Here is a 15,752-nt window from a genome sequence, read left to right on the forward strand (position 1 = left end):
CGCCCGAGTTCCCTTTTAGTCTCGAACCCATCCCTTTTTCAGCCGAGGGCCAAGGCGGAGCCCGTCCCCCAGAATGCCCGCCCCCAGGGTGTGAGGAGGCAGCAGGGACGGCCCCTCTATTTGCATAGCTCCTGGGACGTGGCGCGCAGCTGCTAGGCCACTTCCGCGTCAGAGGGAACTCCAAGTCCCGGGATGCCTCGGGGGTAGGCGCGTCACGTCCGTGGTGTTGGAAGCTGCGGAGGAGCGAGTCTAGGGAGCTGGTGCGATTTGAGAGCGACTGGTTCAGGTTTGCGGATTGGTGGTGGGGTGAGCGTCTGTGTTTCTGCCCATCCTTCCCGTTGATATCCAGTATGGAACTGGCGTTGGACTTGGGTGACCAGGACCTGCTGGACTTTCTGCTAGAGGAAAGCGGAGATTTGGGGGCCGAGCAGCCCCTTTCCGAGGTGGGTGGGGGCTGTGAGTCGGGGAGGCGCGGGGTTGCGGGGACGGCATTCATGAGGCAGTGGGTAGTAATAGGTCAAGGCTTACTAAGTTGAACCCTGTGCAGACGCTGAGTGAATGGGAGGCAGAGGATTTCCTGAGTTCCCTGCTGAGTCCTCCAGCATCGTTGAACGTCCTTAGCTCCTCTGATTCCTGTCTTGTTCACCATGATCACACCTACTCTCTCTCACAACATGTCTCCATAGATCTAGGTGAGTGTGAAATAAGTGAGATTTGGGCGGAAGACAGGACTCGTGGGCCTGGCTATTTATACTTTCCCTTTTGCAGATGGTGGGAACTATGGAAAAGAGGGGGCCCAGACGACTCCACTGCGTGTGGAGGAGCCAGCAGAGCAGGTACTTGATTTATGGCGGGATTATTCACACATTGCACAGGTGGGGGCGGATTCCCCATTCCTTTCTGACATCCCCTTGCAACTCTGCTGCCCACCTACTGGTAACCCTAGGAAATTGCTAGGCTGATACTGACAGATGAGGAGAAGAGGCTGTTGGAGAAGGAGGGGCTTACTCTGCATGGGACACTTCCTCTTACTAAGGTAAGACTCCCATTGATAGGAGTGAAAGCTGGAGGGGGTTTGTGAGTCCCAAGTACCCACTTCTGTTAATTTTATATCAGGAAGGACTGAGGTTAGAGAACTTAGCAAATTTGTTGCTAATGGGAAGCTGGAACATGTAGTTAATATGGTGGATGCAGAGGCAGATCCTGGTTTTGTGGGGCTTTTACAAATTTTTGGTGTTCTCTTTAAGAAAGAAGAATTCAAAATCATCAGTGCAACATTGGTATAGGGACTTGGAAAGGACTGTGCAAGCAAAGGGCCCTGATGCTTAGATTTCACTAAGGGCTTCATCATAATCCACCTATAGCTGAATGGTAGAATTAAGTTTTAGAATTCATCAAGGCTGGACTAATAGCAAGAATAATTGTAAAATCCCAAGTTTTAAAATTTTAAGTTTGAAGCAATGAGTGGCAGCTTTACAAGCATGGTATTGTACTGTTGTGAAATCAACAGTACAGAAAAGTTGAGAGAATTTTAAGATTTTTTTCTTTTTTTTTGAGAGAGCGAGAAAGAGAGAGAGAGAGAGAGAACACATGAGAGGGGGAAGGGTCAGAGGGAGAAGCAGACTCCCTGCTGAGCAGGGAGCCCGATGTGGGACTCGATCCCGGGACTCCAGGATCATGACCTGAGCTGAAGGCGGTTGCTTAACCGACTGAGCCACCCAGGCGCCCTGAGAGAATTTTTAATTTCTTAAAAGTACAAGATGAGTTAGCAGTTTGAAATGACTAAGGAAGTGAGTGGGGTTTGAAGGCTGTATCAATGGAGGTGTTGCCTCTAGAAGGGCAGTGACCATCTTATTCTCCTTTATACTGGCCAGAGCACATTTTAGTGTCTAGTTTTGAACCCAGATCTTTGACAGATACTAAGAGGATGCAGTCCATCCTGAGGAGAGAAGATAAAGTGAGGAGTTAAAATTTTTGCCCAGATTATTTAACTCTGAAGAAATGTTAAGTGCCTTAAAATAGTTAAAGACTGTTCATTCTACATGACCTCAGAGATAGGTACTAGGTAAGTCCAATTGATAGAAATCATATGTTGGCTCAGGATAAGGAAGATTTTTTTTGAAAAGATTTATTTATTTTAATAGATTGCACTTATGCGCACAAGCAGGGCAGGGTGGGGGGCAGAGGGAGAGGGAGAAGGAATAAGAATCTCAAGCAGACTCTCCACTGAGCACCATCCCACGACCCTGAGATCATGACTTGAGCTGAAATCAAGAGTCAGACTCCCAACCAACTGAGGTACCCAGGCAAGGGTTGTTTTCTTTTTTCTTTTTTTTTTTTTAATTAATAAAACTGTTAAAAATGGTCTGGCTTGTAAGGATGTTAACCCCTGGCCTTCAGAGGCATTCAGAGAGAAGCCAAGTGCCTTTTGGTCTGGGAAGCTGTAGAAGGGATTCCTGCATTGAGAAGATTGAACTTAGTTGCCTTCCAACTCTTTGGTCCAATGTTCCTCTGATGAAGATCTCTTTTCTGTCTTCTCTTAGATGGAGGAACAAGTTCTGACACGAGTGCGGAGGAAAATTAGAAACAAAAAGTCTGCTCAGGAGAGCCGCAGGAAGAAGAAGGTGTATTTGGGAGGTTTAGAGAGCAGGTACAAAAGGGAGAGGGATGGGGTGGGGGGGAGGGGCGCAGAGATAGTTGGAAGTGTGTTGGGTTTTGAAGGGGGGATACAGGCCATATCCCCATATCCTATTATTATTCCCCCAGGGTCTTGAAATACACAGCCCAGAATCTGGAGCTACAGAACAAAGTACAGCTCCTGGAGGAACAGAATTTGTAAGTAACTCTCTAACATCAGTCCCTCCTCCCTCCTGTTTTATGCTGTCTCATTCTTTCCCCTGCTCCACACTGGGCAGCTCCTACATGCAAGGTCTGGTGCTTGGCCTTTAGTGGATCTGATTTCAAGAAGCTTACAGTAGTGGGGAACAAATTCACAAGTAATTAAGTAAGTTAAATAATCAGAAAGAGTGAGGAGGGAGTAAGAAAGACCCCATGGAACCCTCCTACACTGTTGGTGGGAATGCAAGCTGGTGTAGCCACTCTGGGAAGACAGTATGGAGGTTCCTCAAAAAGTTGAAAATAGAGCTACCCTACGACCCAGCAATTGCCCTACTGGGTAGTTACCCCAAAGATACAAATGTAGTAATCTGAAGGGGCATGAATCACAGACCTGTATCCCTGAAACAAATGAAACAATACATTATATGTTAATTAAAAAAAAAAAGACCCCATGGGGCTGATGACGTTTGATAGTAGATAGGATTCTGGGGTGGGGGTCGGGATAGGGAGCACTCTAGGCAGAAAGAACATGGCATAGTGCAGTCTGGCTGGAACCTTAACATAGGTGAGTTGAGTCAGAAAGAACATCGAATGCCCGGTGAAGATTATGTGCATAGCTGATCACACAGTGTAGAACCACTGAAGGTATTTGCAAAGGAGTTTAAATCAGGTCAGGACAGAAAGGTGTTTAATGAGGAACTTCAGGCATTTTGTCCACGGAGAGGAAGAATCCATTTAAAAATAGGACGAAAAGCAAGAGATAATTCAGTGCACAGATGGAGGGGTGGCCTTAACAGGAAGGTTTCATTGTATCTCAGGGTGCCAGGCCAGGGGCTGCTCACTGTCCCCCTTCTTCTTCCAGGTCCCTTCTGGACCAGCTGAGGAGACTCCAGGCCATGGTGATTCAGGTATCAGACAAAACGAGCAGCACCAGCACCTGCGTCTTGGTGAGGATGGTGATGGAAGGAGAGATCCTTTTCTCAGGTGGCAGGGACAGGGCTGCAACCTAGAGCCCTTCTTCATTTTCTTTTTCCCGTTCTCCAGGTCCTACTTTTCTCCTTCTGTCTGCTCATCGTACCTGCTATGTACTCCTCTGACACAAGGGGGAGCCTGCCAGCTGAGCACGGAGGTGAGAGGCTTGAGAATACCATTAAGGAAGGGCTAGGGGGGAAGCCTGGCCGGTCCTCGAGGAGTCTGTTTCCTTAGTGTTGTCCCGCCAGCTTCGTGCCCTCCCCAGTGAGGACCCTCACCAGCTGGAGCTGCCTGCCCTGCAGTCAGAGGTACCAAAGGACAGTTCAGACCAAGAGATCCAGGCTCCTGGCAACTCTTGCTGCCTGCTCTACCACATGCCTCAGGCTCCTGGTGCTGAGCCTCCCCTGAAGTTGCCACTTCCTGTCCCTTCCTCGAAGTCCCCCTGCCCAGGTCCCGCCCTTCCCCTGCATGCAAATTTCACAAGAGATGGGGAATGGTTCCCTACTCACAGCCCCACATCTGTTATCTTACAGGGCAGATATTCAGGCTAGATTGGGGGGGGGGGCGGGCGCTAAGCCAGAGTCTGCGGTTCCTAGTCTGTGTCCAAATGAAAGGAATGGGAGAGGGCTAGCCTGAGCTCATGCGTCCTGTGTCAGGAAGCCTGAGAGTTCAAACACACCACACTTATCTGGCTTTCTGGGTCTTTTATTTGTACCCACATAAATCTATCACCCCATGAATGGGCCTGGGGGAATCAACCGACCTCGTTAAACATTTCATGCAGTGAGGGGATTGGGTGAGGAGAGAAATAAATAAGTGATTCTGATGCTTGGATCACCTTCAACCCCTCTTTACTGGCACGATTGGGTGGGGAGAAGGGAAGGGGCATGATTGTCTCGGTGGCTCAGGGTTGCAGGAGACTGGGGCCGGGGGGAGCAGTGAAGAGGAAGAGGAAAGGCCAGGTGGAGGCTGGGCTGTTAGAGCCTCCCTCCCACAGTTCAGAGGGCTCACTTTGGGTTTGCTGTGGCTTCCTTTGGTCCAGGGTTAGGTCCTGTGCTTAGTCCTGTGCCCTGTTCGGCTACTGGCTTGGAGGCCTTTCTGTGCTGCTGCTGCAGGGCCAGCTGCATGGCCCAGATGCTCAGCGGCCGCATGTAGGCCAGCGAGCGGAACACCCGCTGCTGGCAGTATGCTTCAGGGGTCTGGAAGGCCAGGCCCAGACGCTCCCACACGGTCCGGTAGCAGCCTTCAGCTGTCTGGAAGCCTTCCCAAGTCAGGCCCTGGAGGAAGAGATGTCAGGCACATTACTTGGCAATCCCTGAATAGCTACTTCAGCTGGACAGATAGAGACAATAGGGCCTCTGCCCTCAGGGAGTTCCCAGCCTGTGGTAGAAATAAGCTTGACCCATAGACAGAACCCGAAGGCAGGAAATGGAAGGCATGCCAGGAAAAAGGGAGAGGCTTTCCAGATGGGTAGGGCCCTACAGAAGTTCGATGGCTGAGGAAGTTTGCCAGCCCAGGGTACAGATGGTGGAGGAGAGATGGAAAGGGAGTGCATTACCTCCTGGATCATGGTGGCTGCCAACCCGTAGACTACACCCACCCAGACTTCATCAGACTGGACACTGGATCTGTCAGGGACACCATGGGGCTGCATCCCATTCACAGCCCCCATGGCTCCTCCTGCAAAGGCCCGGACATTGAACTCGAAGATAGTCTGGAGAGCACAGACCACGTGGGGGGTAGGAAATACCTAGACGGGCAAAGGCAGAGTCACGGTTTCCTAAATGTGCTTCCCACCTCCAGGGGAAACCCACCTTTCTGTCTGGCTCCTCCTCCTCGTCTTTCTCACCTCAGTGTCTCCTTCTCCTAGACCACTGGCCCTCAGGAACCACTGGCCAGCGCACTGGTCAGACATGATGCTACAGGACTGAGGCTGAGGGCTGCAGTCATAGTTGTAATAGCGGCCTGGCGTAGAGGAAGACAAAATAAGGTTCCTTGTGGCCCCACAGCTGCCTTAAGACTCCTTAGGATCCTCCAACTCACCATTCCATAGCAGTCGCTCATAGGCTTCTTGGCCCCGTCTAAGGATGGAAGAAAACTTATCCTGGACGTCCTGTGCCCCACACAGACCCGCCATCTGGACCATCACAGCCACGGCTGCCAGCCACAGTCCTCCACAGTAAGCACTGATCAGGGACACGGGTGTGGGGGTCAGACTGGCAGCTCCAGCCACTCCCATACAACATCACAAGCAAGGACTCATTCTTCCTGGAGCCCACAATTCCTTGGTGCCCAGTTCCCCACCTCAGGCACCCTGGAAATCCCTACTCCCCTACCTGGGGCCTGTGGTGATCCATCCATCATAGGTCTGGTCTGCATAGCCTCCATTCTCAATGAGTCCATCTTGGTCCTTGTCAAACTTCATTTCAGACTCCATCACAGCCTAGAGAGGAACCAAGACACTGAAGACCTAGGTAGATGCTAAAGAAAGACAACAACAGCCCGCTGGGCTTTCCCCAAACACCAGTCATGCCCTTGGCACACTGGCCACTGCACATGCATGTCTTACCAGGCACACAGGCCACATGTCTCTCAGGAAGCCCTGGTCCCCCGTCAGGTAATAGTCTCGATAAACCTGCAGCACAAACTTCAGGTTTAAGTCCTTCCAGTCCGCGGTATCGTGGACCACATATGCATTGACTCGGAGCCATGGCTCGTCATCTGTGGGAGGGGAGGAAACCTGACTGATTTGCATTGGTGGGTAGAGGGTGCAAAAGTTGAGGGAGGGAAGTGAACCCTGGGGTGGAGGTACTTTTACCTGGGTCCCCAATATCATGGGGGATGACGTTCCTCCTTTTCACAGGTGCCATTACCCCACTCATCAGGTACTGTCGCCGTGTCAGGTCCTCCCTGAGTGTGGCCAGAGCTGGGGGAGCAGACACACAAGTGGGGGGGCAGGGAATGGGCAGACTTGAGGTGGGGCTCAGAACTGTTTACGACCCTGGAGGGGAGCCAGTAAGCAGGATGAGTGGAGAGGAGGGTGGAGACAATCTGAGGGGCCACAAAGATTCAGGGCCGGGGTGGGGGGAGACGGCAGAAGGGGCACAAAAGGGACCCTCACCCATGTCATACTGCAGGCTGAGCTCGAGTTTGGGCCAGAGCATGACGAGGGCAAAGGAAGCGTAAAAGTGGACGTCATATGTGTTGTACATGCGATATTCCTGGCCTGGGGGAAGGAGGGAGACACACTTGCCAGAATTCCTGCTTCCCCTGGAATTGGGGATGGGGTACTGGCCTACCCCACACCTGCCGCTTACCCCCTCATCCCAACCAATCCCCCGGGGTAGGCAAAACCCACTGTCCTGCCTTGTGGTAGGGCACTAACTGGCCTCGTGGATACTGTGGCCCACCAGCTGCCCGTACCTTCCAGGTAGCCAAATCGACCGTATTCCTGGAGGATGGGGCGGAGCTGACACATGCTCCCCACCAGCTCCTCTGGTAGGGAGTCCTCGGGAACTTCCAGCCATACTGTGCCTCCATCAGCCAGGAAGTATAGTTCATTGAACAGCGCAGATTTGTACCAGGCAGGCAAGGATCTGGGGAGTCAGGAGGAAGGAATGGTCTGATGAGTGTGGATCTCCCAGGAAGGGAAGGATTCTGGAGTTCTGCAGAGCAGGGGGCACCAAGTGAATCCCAGCCCAACTCTGCTGACTGTGGTTGAGTGGAGACTGAACCAAGGAGTCCCAACTGGAGTGTGAGTGCCCAGGAGAAAGGCAAGAGATCAGCCCCATTGGCACCTGTCGTCCAATATTGGGCTCTGCCAAGCTGAGATCTTCTCTTCCCAGTCCACATACCGGCACAGGGCATAGTGGCTAAGGGCAGGCGCTGCATTACCATCGCGGCCAAAGAACCTTGTGTACCGCCTGGGATGGAAAGAAAGGGGAGGAATGAGAACTCGGGTTCCAGGTCAGAGCTCCAGCACCTTGGATCCCTGTACTCTCTTGGTCCCTTCACCTGTAGTAGACCTGGCCCTTAGCTCCAAACATGATTCTGGGCATATCCCAAGCCAGTGAGAACTCCAGGCGGCACTGGCCTCGAGGTGGCAGCTTGCCTGTAACACACACAGCCCCAGCGATGCCTACTCCTTTCTGCGAGGGGGTGCTTCGGCCTGAGAGAAGCACAAGAGAAATCGGCATAGGCACCCCCTTCAGCCCCAGGGATCCCTAATATGGGAAAATAAGGCCTGTTCGTTACCAGTGCTCTCACCCCTCCTCCCAAGACGGGGACAACCTCTCTTCCCACCACCTCCCTATCAAATCCCCCCATCACCAGCAGGGGAGTCCAGCTGTCCATCTTGAAGTAGATCTTGCCACACCTGCTGCCCAGTGCTGTCAGGGTCAAAGGCTGTGATGTGGGTTACCGTGGTAGCCGCCTGTTAAGGGGCCAAAGACTCTTTGAGGGGAGGCTCCACAAGTAGGCTGGCTTTGGAATACTCTCCAGTGCCCATTATAATTCCCACCAGAGGCTTAAGGGCTGTAGTGAGGATGGGACTCAGGAATTGAGGAAAGGAAGAGCCCGTGGTGGGATACAGTGCACTTGGGGGCCAGGCTGAGGGGAGGCGTTCGGGGGCTAAGGTCTAGGGGAGGCTCTAATGTACCGTGAGTCGTGCGGCCACAGCCATCGTGTAGGGATTCGGAAGGGTTGGATGATGCAGCAGCAGCCCCTGTGCGGTCTCCCCATCACGCTCCAGACAGAAGGGCTCATTCCACAATCCCCCTGGGGCATCATCTCCAACCCCCAGTCCATTCCGCATGGAGAACATGATGGACACATCCAGCGCTTCGTCCCCTTCATTTTCCACATCCCATACAAAGACTCCTACAGGCAGGCTGCTGTCCTGGGAGCAAAAGATCAGACTCAGATGGTCCCAGTGTAGCCCCTCCTGGCCCCACTCCTCCAAACCGAGGACCTGGCTCAAATACTATCCCCTGCCCCCAGTATACTCTCTTTAGTTTCCACTTGCATCTCCCCATATTCCCAGGCAGGGGGTCTTACCACTGAGCGGAGGTCCTGGAAAACCAGCATGTCATGTTCCAGTCCTCTCTCTTTCAAGGATTGTGGAATTTACAGCAGAGACAGATCTCAGGGAGGGGAGGGCAATGGAGGAAACACAGTGGGAGCCTCACCTGGTAGTCATGGGGCAAGATGGGTGTGATCTGGCGACAGGTGAGGGTGACATTCTGGCCAGGAAGCTGATAGACAGTCCAGGCTCGGGGATAGAGGGCGTGGTAGAATGCAAAGTACCCACACAGGCCCCAGTTCCAGCTGCGCAGGACACTTGGGCGCTCCACGGACAGGACTTGCTGGTACACGGTCTTCCCCTCCCGACGCAAGCACACTGTGAACTAAACCAAGAAGGCAGATAGGCTGGGATGGGGTAACCACAGCCACCTCAAACTCGTCTCCCCTCCCCTTTCCGAGCCTACAGGGGTTATCATTGCACCACAGCCTCGCTCATCCGCCAGGCCCCTCTCCCACACTGTGAGTCACCACCAGGTCCTACCTCCTCCTCCTCTCTCCCCCGTTTCCTCTCCTTTCTTACTGTGGTGGTCTTTGTGCCCTCACCATTTCTTCCTTTATGCTCTGCCTCTTCCCATCTGTTATCAGTGATCTTTCTTACAGACAAATCAAGATGTGCTAGTCTGTGTTTATGTTTCAGTGACTCCCCATGGCCCTCAGGCTAAAGTCTAAACTCTTCTACCTGGCTTTCAAGGCCCTTCTTGATCTGGCCTCTCCCTGCCCATCAGACTGATTACCTGTTCAAGCACTTACATTCTGGTCATGTCAAATACTCACTGTTCCTTGAACACACTACATTTCCTCCTCCATGCCTTTGCTCCTGCTCATTCTCCATCTGATGAAACTGCTCATCCTTCAAAGCCTAGGTCAAATGCCATCTCCTCTCCTCAAGCAGTGAGTCATTGTCCTGTATGTCCCCCTACCTCTGTAGTCTAGCATGTTTTTGTTTACATTCTGACTCCCTGATTGCTCTATGGGTTCATTGAGGGCAGGGCCCTCTCCAGTTCACTGAGGCCCCCCCCACCTCCACTACAACTCCACCACCAGAAACAGGCACAGTTGGCATATATAGGGGGAGAATGGGCAAAGTGTCCTTTTCTCAGTGTACTATCTATCCCTCTCATTTTGGTTCTTATGTGGTCTCACAGTCTCCATTTTCTCAAAGTCCTATTTGCCTAATAAAAATTTAAGCTTCTGGAGGATAGGGGATATGAGGGGTTAATATCTCTTCCCTTGCTTCAAAGTATGCCTGATATTTTTATGTATGTATACAATAATTTTTAATATTGCTGGAATGGTGGAGAATGGTTAAGATCACATCGAGAGCTGGTTCTGAATCCCAACGTGCTTCCATTTGCCAACCACATGACCTTGGGAGTGTTTACTAAATCTCTTTGGATCTTAGTTTCCTCACCTATAAAGTGGGCATAATAATGGTACTTACCTTGCAGGACTGTCTTTAAATATTAAATATCATACAAAATGCATAGCACAATCTCTAGCACACGTTAAGCATGCAATAATTACTTTAACTCTAGAGTCATGATTCTGGCAGGCACGTCCCCTCAGGATACCTAATGGATGAGCCAGAGAGGAAGCTTGGGGCACTGGGCAGGGCTGGTAAACCTGAACTAGGAAGGGCATTGTCATTAATTGGACTCAAGGTCTGCTAGTCATTTTTTTCTTTGAAGATGAGCTGAAAGCTGGAGGCATCCCTCAGACAGGAAATGGGAACGTGGTGGACAGCTCTACCTGTGAGGTCACTAGAGAGATATGACGAAAGGTAGACCATATGACTCTGGCATTTGAAGGCCCAGATGTGATGAAGGAACAGAGGGAAAAGAAGTGAAGCTTCAGAAAAGGGAAAAAGGCCAGAGAGCTATGCCTGGGAGAGGAGGGGCTTCCCAGGCTCTTAGCCAAGGAGACCTCCAGAGGAGTGATCAGCAAAGGAGCTGACCTCTAGCTGAAGGCTGGCCAATCAGGGTATGGGTGTTCTATACATCTTTTTTCTCCATGCATTTATAGACTTTTGGTTTGTTTTCCCTTCTGGTCCTACTACACGTTCTTTCAACCAGGTTAAGTGATCTGGGAATTGCCTGCACCCTCTGTGCAGGTACTGGCTGAGCTAGTGGAGCTGGGGCAGTATGAAGGATGTTAAGAGGCATTTACTAGAGAATTGGAGGGCACAGGGGTGCTGGGGCTGTTTACGCTTTTCAGAAATGTGTAGCCTTGGAGTATCTCATTCCTAGTACATCCTAGCACAAGGCTGGGCACAAGGAAAGCATCCTAAAATACTTATTGGAGTGAACCAGGGGCACATGTGCACATCGAACGTCCACATCCTACACGGGCCAAGAGCTTCTTCCTGACGTGGGATATTGTTCTGGACCTCTCTTCCACCTGCTGGTTCTTACTTGGTCAGCGATGACTGTTCGGTGCTTGTACATTCCAGGATCAAGCTGCCAGCGACAGAACTGGCCTCTCCAGCCTCGGGTGATAGTGCCTCCCCCAATGCCGCCCAGAGGACAACCTAGAGCGAGATCAGGATAGTCAGTGAAGCTCGGCGAGAGGAAATGAAGCCCATTTCTTACTTCTAGACCATAGAGATGAGTCCCTCTAAAAACCACGGGAATATCAAATCAATACATTGTACACTTTATTTTTTCTTTTTAAAGATTTTTTTTTTTTTTTTTTTAATTTGACAGAGAGAGACAGCAAGAGAGGGAACACTAGCAGGGGGCGTGGGAGAGGGAGAAGCAGGCTCCCCGCCAAGCAGGGAGCCCGATGCGGGGCTCGATCCCAGGACTCTGGGATCATGACCTGAGCTGAAGGCAGACGCTTAACCAACTGAGCCACCCAGGCATCCCTACATTGTACACGTTAAACTAACATGATGTTTTGTGTCAACTATAGCTCAATAAGGTTGGGGAAAGAAAACCCCAGGGGATGGGGCAGTGCAATGTGCTTAAGCTGGAAGCCTCTTTGCCTAGCTCTGCAGTAGACCCGGAGGCTGGGCCCTCTCTGTGCAGAGCAGAGCTGGGGTGAGGCTCACCATAGATCTGTCTCAAGGGCACACAATTGATGAGGTCAATGAAAGGTGTCTTCTTCTCCACCTGGGTCTTCCGGTACCACCACTGCAGGTACCTGAGGAGCAAGAGGCAGTGTGAGTGGAAGGGGCAGGGGGTGGTACCTCCTGGGCTGCAGTCACCTGCCTCTCTCCAGATACCCAGTTGTAACTTCCCATCAAATGGGTCTGCAGAGGACCCATTCCCTTCACTTCCAAATCTCTCCTCCTCTCTATTTCTCAACAGTTCTATTTCTCTTCCCAGTCACCCCAGCTCACAGCATGGGACTGTCTTTGTTTCTCCTCTCTCAGGAGCTTTCTGACCTTGCCTCACCTCTGACTCTACTATCACTGCTTGAGTTAGCTTAGGAGGTTTTGTTTGAGGTGCTGAGAGGGCCAGTTTTGGTTTCCTGACTACACCCCCCTCCCCCAATAGGCACAGTCTGCTGGGATAAATTTCTTCTTTTCAAAATGATTATTTTTCTTCCTGATTGTGAAAGGTGAAAGTCTGTAGAATATACCAGATGGAAGGGAAAAAAATCCCACCCATAGACAACCAGTATTTACTTTTTGGGGCATATCCTTTTACATCTTTTTTAAAAGTTCATCTAAACTGTAAGCTTTCTGAGTCTGCTCTCTCATAATATCCTAGTAAAACCTAAAAAAATCCCTACATTTTCCTGGTCTTGTCACAGCTGTGTCCAACAGACAGATGATTCTGTTTGGGATTCAAGGCTCTGACATCTGTTTCAGCCTAACTTCTAAACTTAAGTCCTACAAATCCCCATTCAGAGTGGGTCCTCACTAAGCAACCCTTGCCCCACCAGACTCTCCCAATTCCACTATCCTCCCTACCCAGCTATTTTATACCCATTGTTCAAGCATGCCACTTGTAACCATGTAATTGGGGTAAGTAACTCCTCTGACCCTCAGTTTCCTCATTTGCAAAATGGGGTACCTCCTGTCCTCCCTACTTCATGGAATGGTTGAAAGAGCAAATGGCATAATAGAGAGGAAAGCCATCAAGTGGAATATGTGTGTCAGGTATGGTCGTTACCTGTACACACACTATCTGAACGCCCAATCAGACACTTGTTATTTCTAAGTGTTCCTCATGTGAGTCTGACATACTTTTAAATTCCTTGGGGAAAGGGTTATTGACGAAGACTAGTTGATTACCCACAGCTTCAAGCACAGGCAGGGCACCTGGTCTACAGTTGATAAACACTTGCTGAATTTACCAATGATTGTACAAGCAGTGGGGCACTAGACAGATGAACACAAAGAGAAGCAAGGGGAGGAGAAATGAGAATAGGAAAGGTACATTCTGGGAGTAGGGGGAGGAGGAGGGAGGGCAAAGGATGAGAGGATGGGAAGGCACAAGGTCCTCTCTGCCATTTTAGAGTAAACTGGACTTTGAAACTAGAGGCCAGAAAGAATTGGGGAAGGGAGGGTGGGTGCAGCGGAGATTAGGGCAGTGAGGGAGAAATGCAAGATATGGAGATAGGCAGAACAAAGGAGCATCTCGCATAGAACAAGCACTCGATAAATACTTATTGAATGAATGGACTCTAGCTGGAAGGGAGAGCAATCAAAATTGAGATCTTCCCACAATGAGGCCAAGAGAATGTTGGCTTGCTGCAACTCCTGATTAGAGCACCCCAGTCTGGCTTCCTCTTAGGGTTCACCTCTCATTCCCTTAACTTAGCAGCTGGCCATTCGTGATCTATTTGGCCTTCTCCATAATGTCAGCCCAAATTTAAGGATTATCATTCAGAATTGTTCCTTGTCTCACCCCTGCTTTCTCCTCAATGCAGGACTGCATCCTGTTCCAAAAGCCCTGTGTCGGTGATCTCCACCCTATCCTGGCATGTGGAGCCAAGGTCCAGGGGGCTGAGCACAGCTTCAGGCCTCTGACTCAGCTCATACTTAGGGACCGAAGGGCTAGGATGCCCCTTGTTCTTGATCTCAGGGTCCCTATCACATGCACCCCAGTGTGCTTCTCTCAGCACTCTAGCCCTCGATCTTATTTTGACCCAGAAGCTTTTGGGTCAAAGTTAGGCAGAGTCAGTTTCTGAAGTAGCCTGTAGGGATGATTGTTATCTGGTACAGGCCACCCACAGGACCTAGCAAAGGAGCCAGATACCCAGGCAGTGCCAGACCCTTCCCACTGCTGAGAGCTGGGGTTAGGTAAATGGGCTACCCAACCCAGCCCTACAGCACTGACGGAGAGGGAAGGATCCCCTAGTTTAGAGGCTGTTAGGGCTGGGTTTTCCAACCTTTATGCTTCCATCCCCAGCTGTGTTTACAGTGTGGGTTGACTCAGGATGACCTCAGGGTGATGCTTTCTGTCTTCATATCCACCTGTTCCTGTTAATAGGTCTTGGCTCCTCATCACTAGCTTTTGAACTCAGAGGGGATCTGTAGGGATCTAAAGGAGTTCTACAGCTCAGGGTAAGTGCTTGGGGTGTCTGTAACCCTTGGGGGAAAGCACATCTGCGCAGGCTCTGGAAGGCTATTATTACTGAGAGCTCTGGGGACACTTAGCAGTGCCTCTCTGGCCAGAGGTCTTCTTTGCTTTTTATATCAGGGATTGTCTATCCCAGAAGAGAGTGAACAGCACCTCTCACACCCTCTCCTTGGGGTGAGAGCAGGCAGGCTGTCATCCACTCCCTGGAGCTAAAGCTTGAAGAAAGAAACGTAATGTGGTATGCCTAAATGAGGCAAGGAGAGTACCCCAGCTGCTCAGGGGAATCAGGGTTGAGAACTTCCCCCTCCTGAATATAACAACATTGTGTCAGTAAGCAGCCGCCACCAGACTATCCTTTCCCACCTTGCCACAAAGTATAGCAAATGCCAAAGGGCGGTCTTTGGGAAAGAGGGAGTATGTGAGAGGGAGCTTAAATGGGAAAGGCTGACTACAGGCCCAGATGTTCCTGTTCTTTCCTACTAGGAAGTAAGTTACTGGGAGGAAGGGGGTTGCAGAGATGTGATCCGGTCTCACCCCCCAAAACCACAGGCTTAGAATATGTTGGGGGTGGGGGCCAGTTGACTGGGACAAAGCATCCACCTGCTTTCTCACCTGGAACAAAGTGAAACCTAAGGTACTCCAGGCAATGGGATCTACTCACCGCAAGCCCATGCCCAGATGCTTTATCAGGTTGCTTAGGGAGACGTTGTTGGCATTAAAGGGTTTCCTCTTCTCTGCAAATTCATGAGCCAGGCAGATGCGCCAGCCAAAGGGAGGCACCTGGTAGCCCTTAGCTTTACCTTCATAAGATGCCATCAGTTGCCCAGAATCCTCCGGATTGCTGTAGCCTGGCTCACTTTGGGGTCGATTGTCCTCAGAGCTCTCGAAGTCTGTAACCTGCCCAGCCTCAGTGCCTCCAGCATTTTCAGGGCAATAAATCTGTGGCTCCCCTTTGGCACACCTAGTCTGCTCCGAGGCTGGGACTCCAGTTCCCATGTTTCCTGGATCCTGGGTCCCCACGACCTCGATGGTCCCGGGTCCCAAGTCTTTTGGTACAAAATACCTCGCCAGCCAAGTCGAGATGCGGGCGGCTGTGGTGGTTAGGTGTCGTCTCGGAGGGCCGGGCGCTGGGGAAAGCCGCGGTGAGCTAGCGTCTCTGTGGAGCCTGGAAGCTGTTGCTGCAGCGGCGTTGGCGGCGACAGCAATGAAGCCGCTTCGGACTCCCCCTCGGTCGTCTCTCTGGGTCCTGGGAGGGAAGGGTCGGGCCTCGTCGTCATTGGGCCGCGGTGATTAGTTTGCCCGGCCAAAGAGCTACCGAGTCCGCGGAAA

General features: G+C 51.2%; 2 protein-coding genes across 5 annotated transcripts; one reads left to right on the plus strand and one right to left on the minus strand.

Moving 5' to 3' along the window:
- Positions 1-117: 117 nt before the first annotated feature.
- On the plus strand, positions 118-4,644 carry CREB3 (cAMP responsive element binding protein 3). Of its 2 annotated transcripts, none has more exons than XM_036081269.2 (9): positions 118-443; positions 548-692; positions 769-836; positions 947-1,036; positions 2,544-2,650; positions 2,767-2,835; positions 3,701-3,785; positions 3,883-3,967; positions 4,045-4,644. In XM_036081269.2, exons 1-9 carry the CDS (start codon positions 351-353, stop codon positions 4,359-4,361), a joined length of 1,059 nt encoding a protein of 352 aa, XP_035937162.1. In that variant the 5' UTR covers positions 118-350; the 3' UTR covers positions 4,362-4,644. The 2 variants fall into 2 exon arrangements, with proteins under 2 accessions (XP_035937162.1, XP_077917567.1); XM_078061441.1 differs by having other exon boundaries at positions 4,059-4,218.
- Positions 4,495-15,713, minus strand: GBA2 (glucosylceramidase beta 2). 3 transcript variants are annotated; one of them, XM_036081247.2, is made up of 17 exons: positions 15,085-15,713; positions 11,942-12,033; positions 11,304-11,419; positions 8,997-9,215; positions 8,468-8,707; positions 8,140-8,242; positions 7,825-7,978; positions 7,608-7,733; positions 7,234-7,406; positions 6,932-7,036; positions 6,629-6,736; positions 6,380-6,531; positions 6,147-6,253; positions 5,854-5,996; positions 5,660-5,775; positions 5,369-5,560; positions 4,495-5,087 (listed from the first exon to the last, which is right to left on the minus strand). In XM_036081247.2, the coding sequence occupies exons 1-17, from the start codon at positions 15,417-15,419 to the stop codon at positions 4,818-4,820; spliced, it is 2,751 nt and encodes a 916-aa protein (XP_035937140.1). In that variant the 5' UTR covers positions 15,420-15,713; the 3' UTR covers positions 4,495-4,817. The 3 variants fall into 3 exon arrangements, with proteins under 3 accessions (XP_035937140.1, XP_035937141.1, XP_035937142.1); XM_036081248.2 differs by having other exon boundaries at positions 7,665-7,733; positions 15,085-15,552; XM_036081249.2 differs by lacking the exon at positions 6,932-7,036 and having other exon boundaries at positions 15,085-15,552.
- Between the last annotated feature and the right edge of the window lie 39 nt (positions 15,714-15,752).

Source organism: Halichoerus grypus, chromosome 14 (genome assembly GCF_964656455.1).
Source record: "Halichoerus grypus chromosome 14, mHalGry1.hap1.1, whole genome shotgun sequence".
Taxonomy (NCBI): Eukaryota; Metazoa; Chordata; class Mammalia; order Carnivora; family Phocidae; genus Halichoerus; species Halichoerus grypus.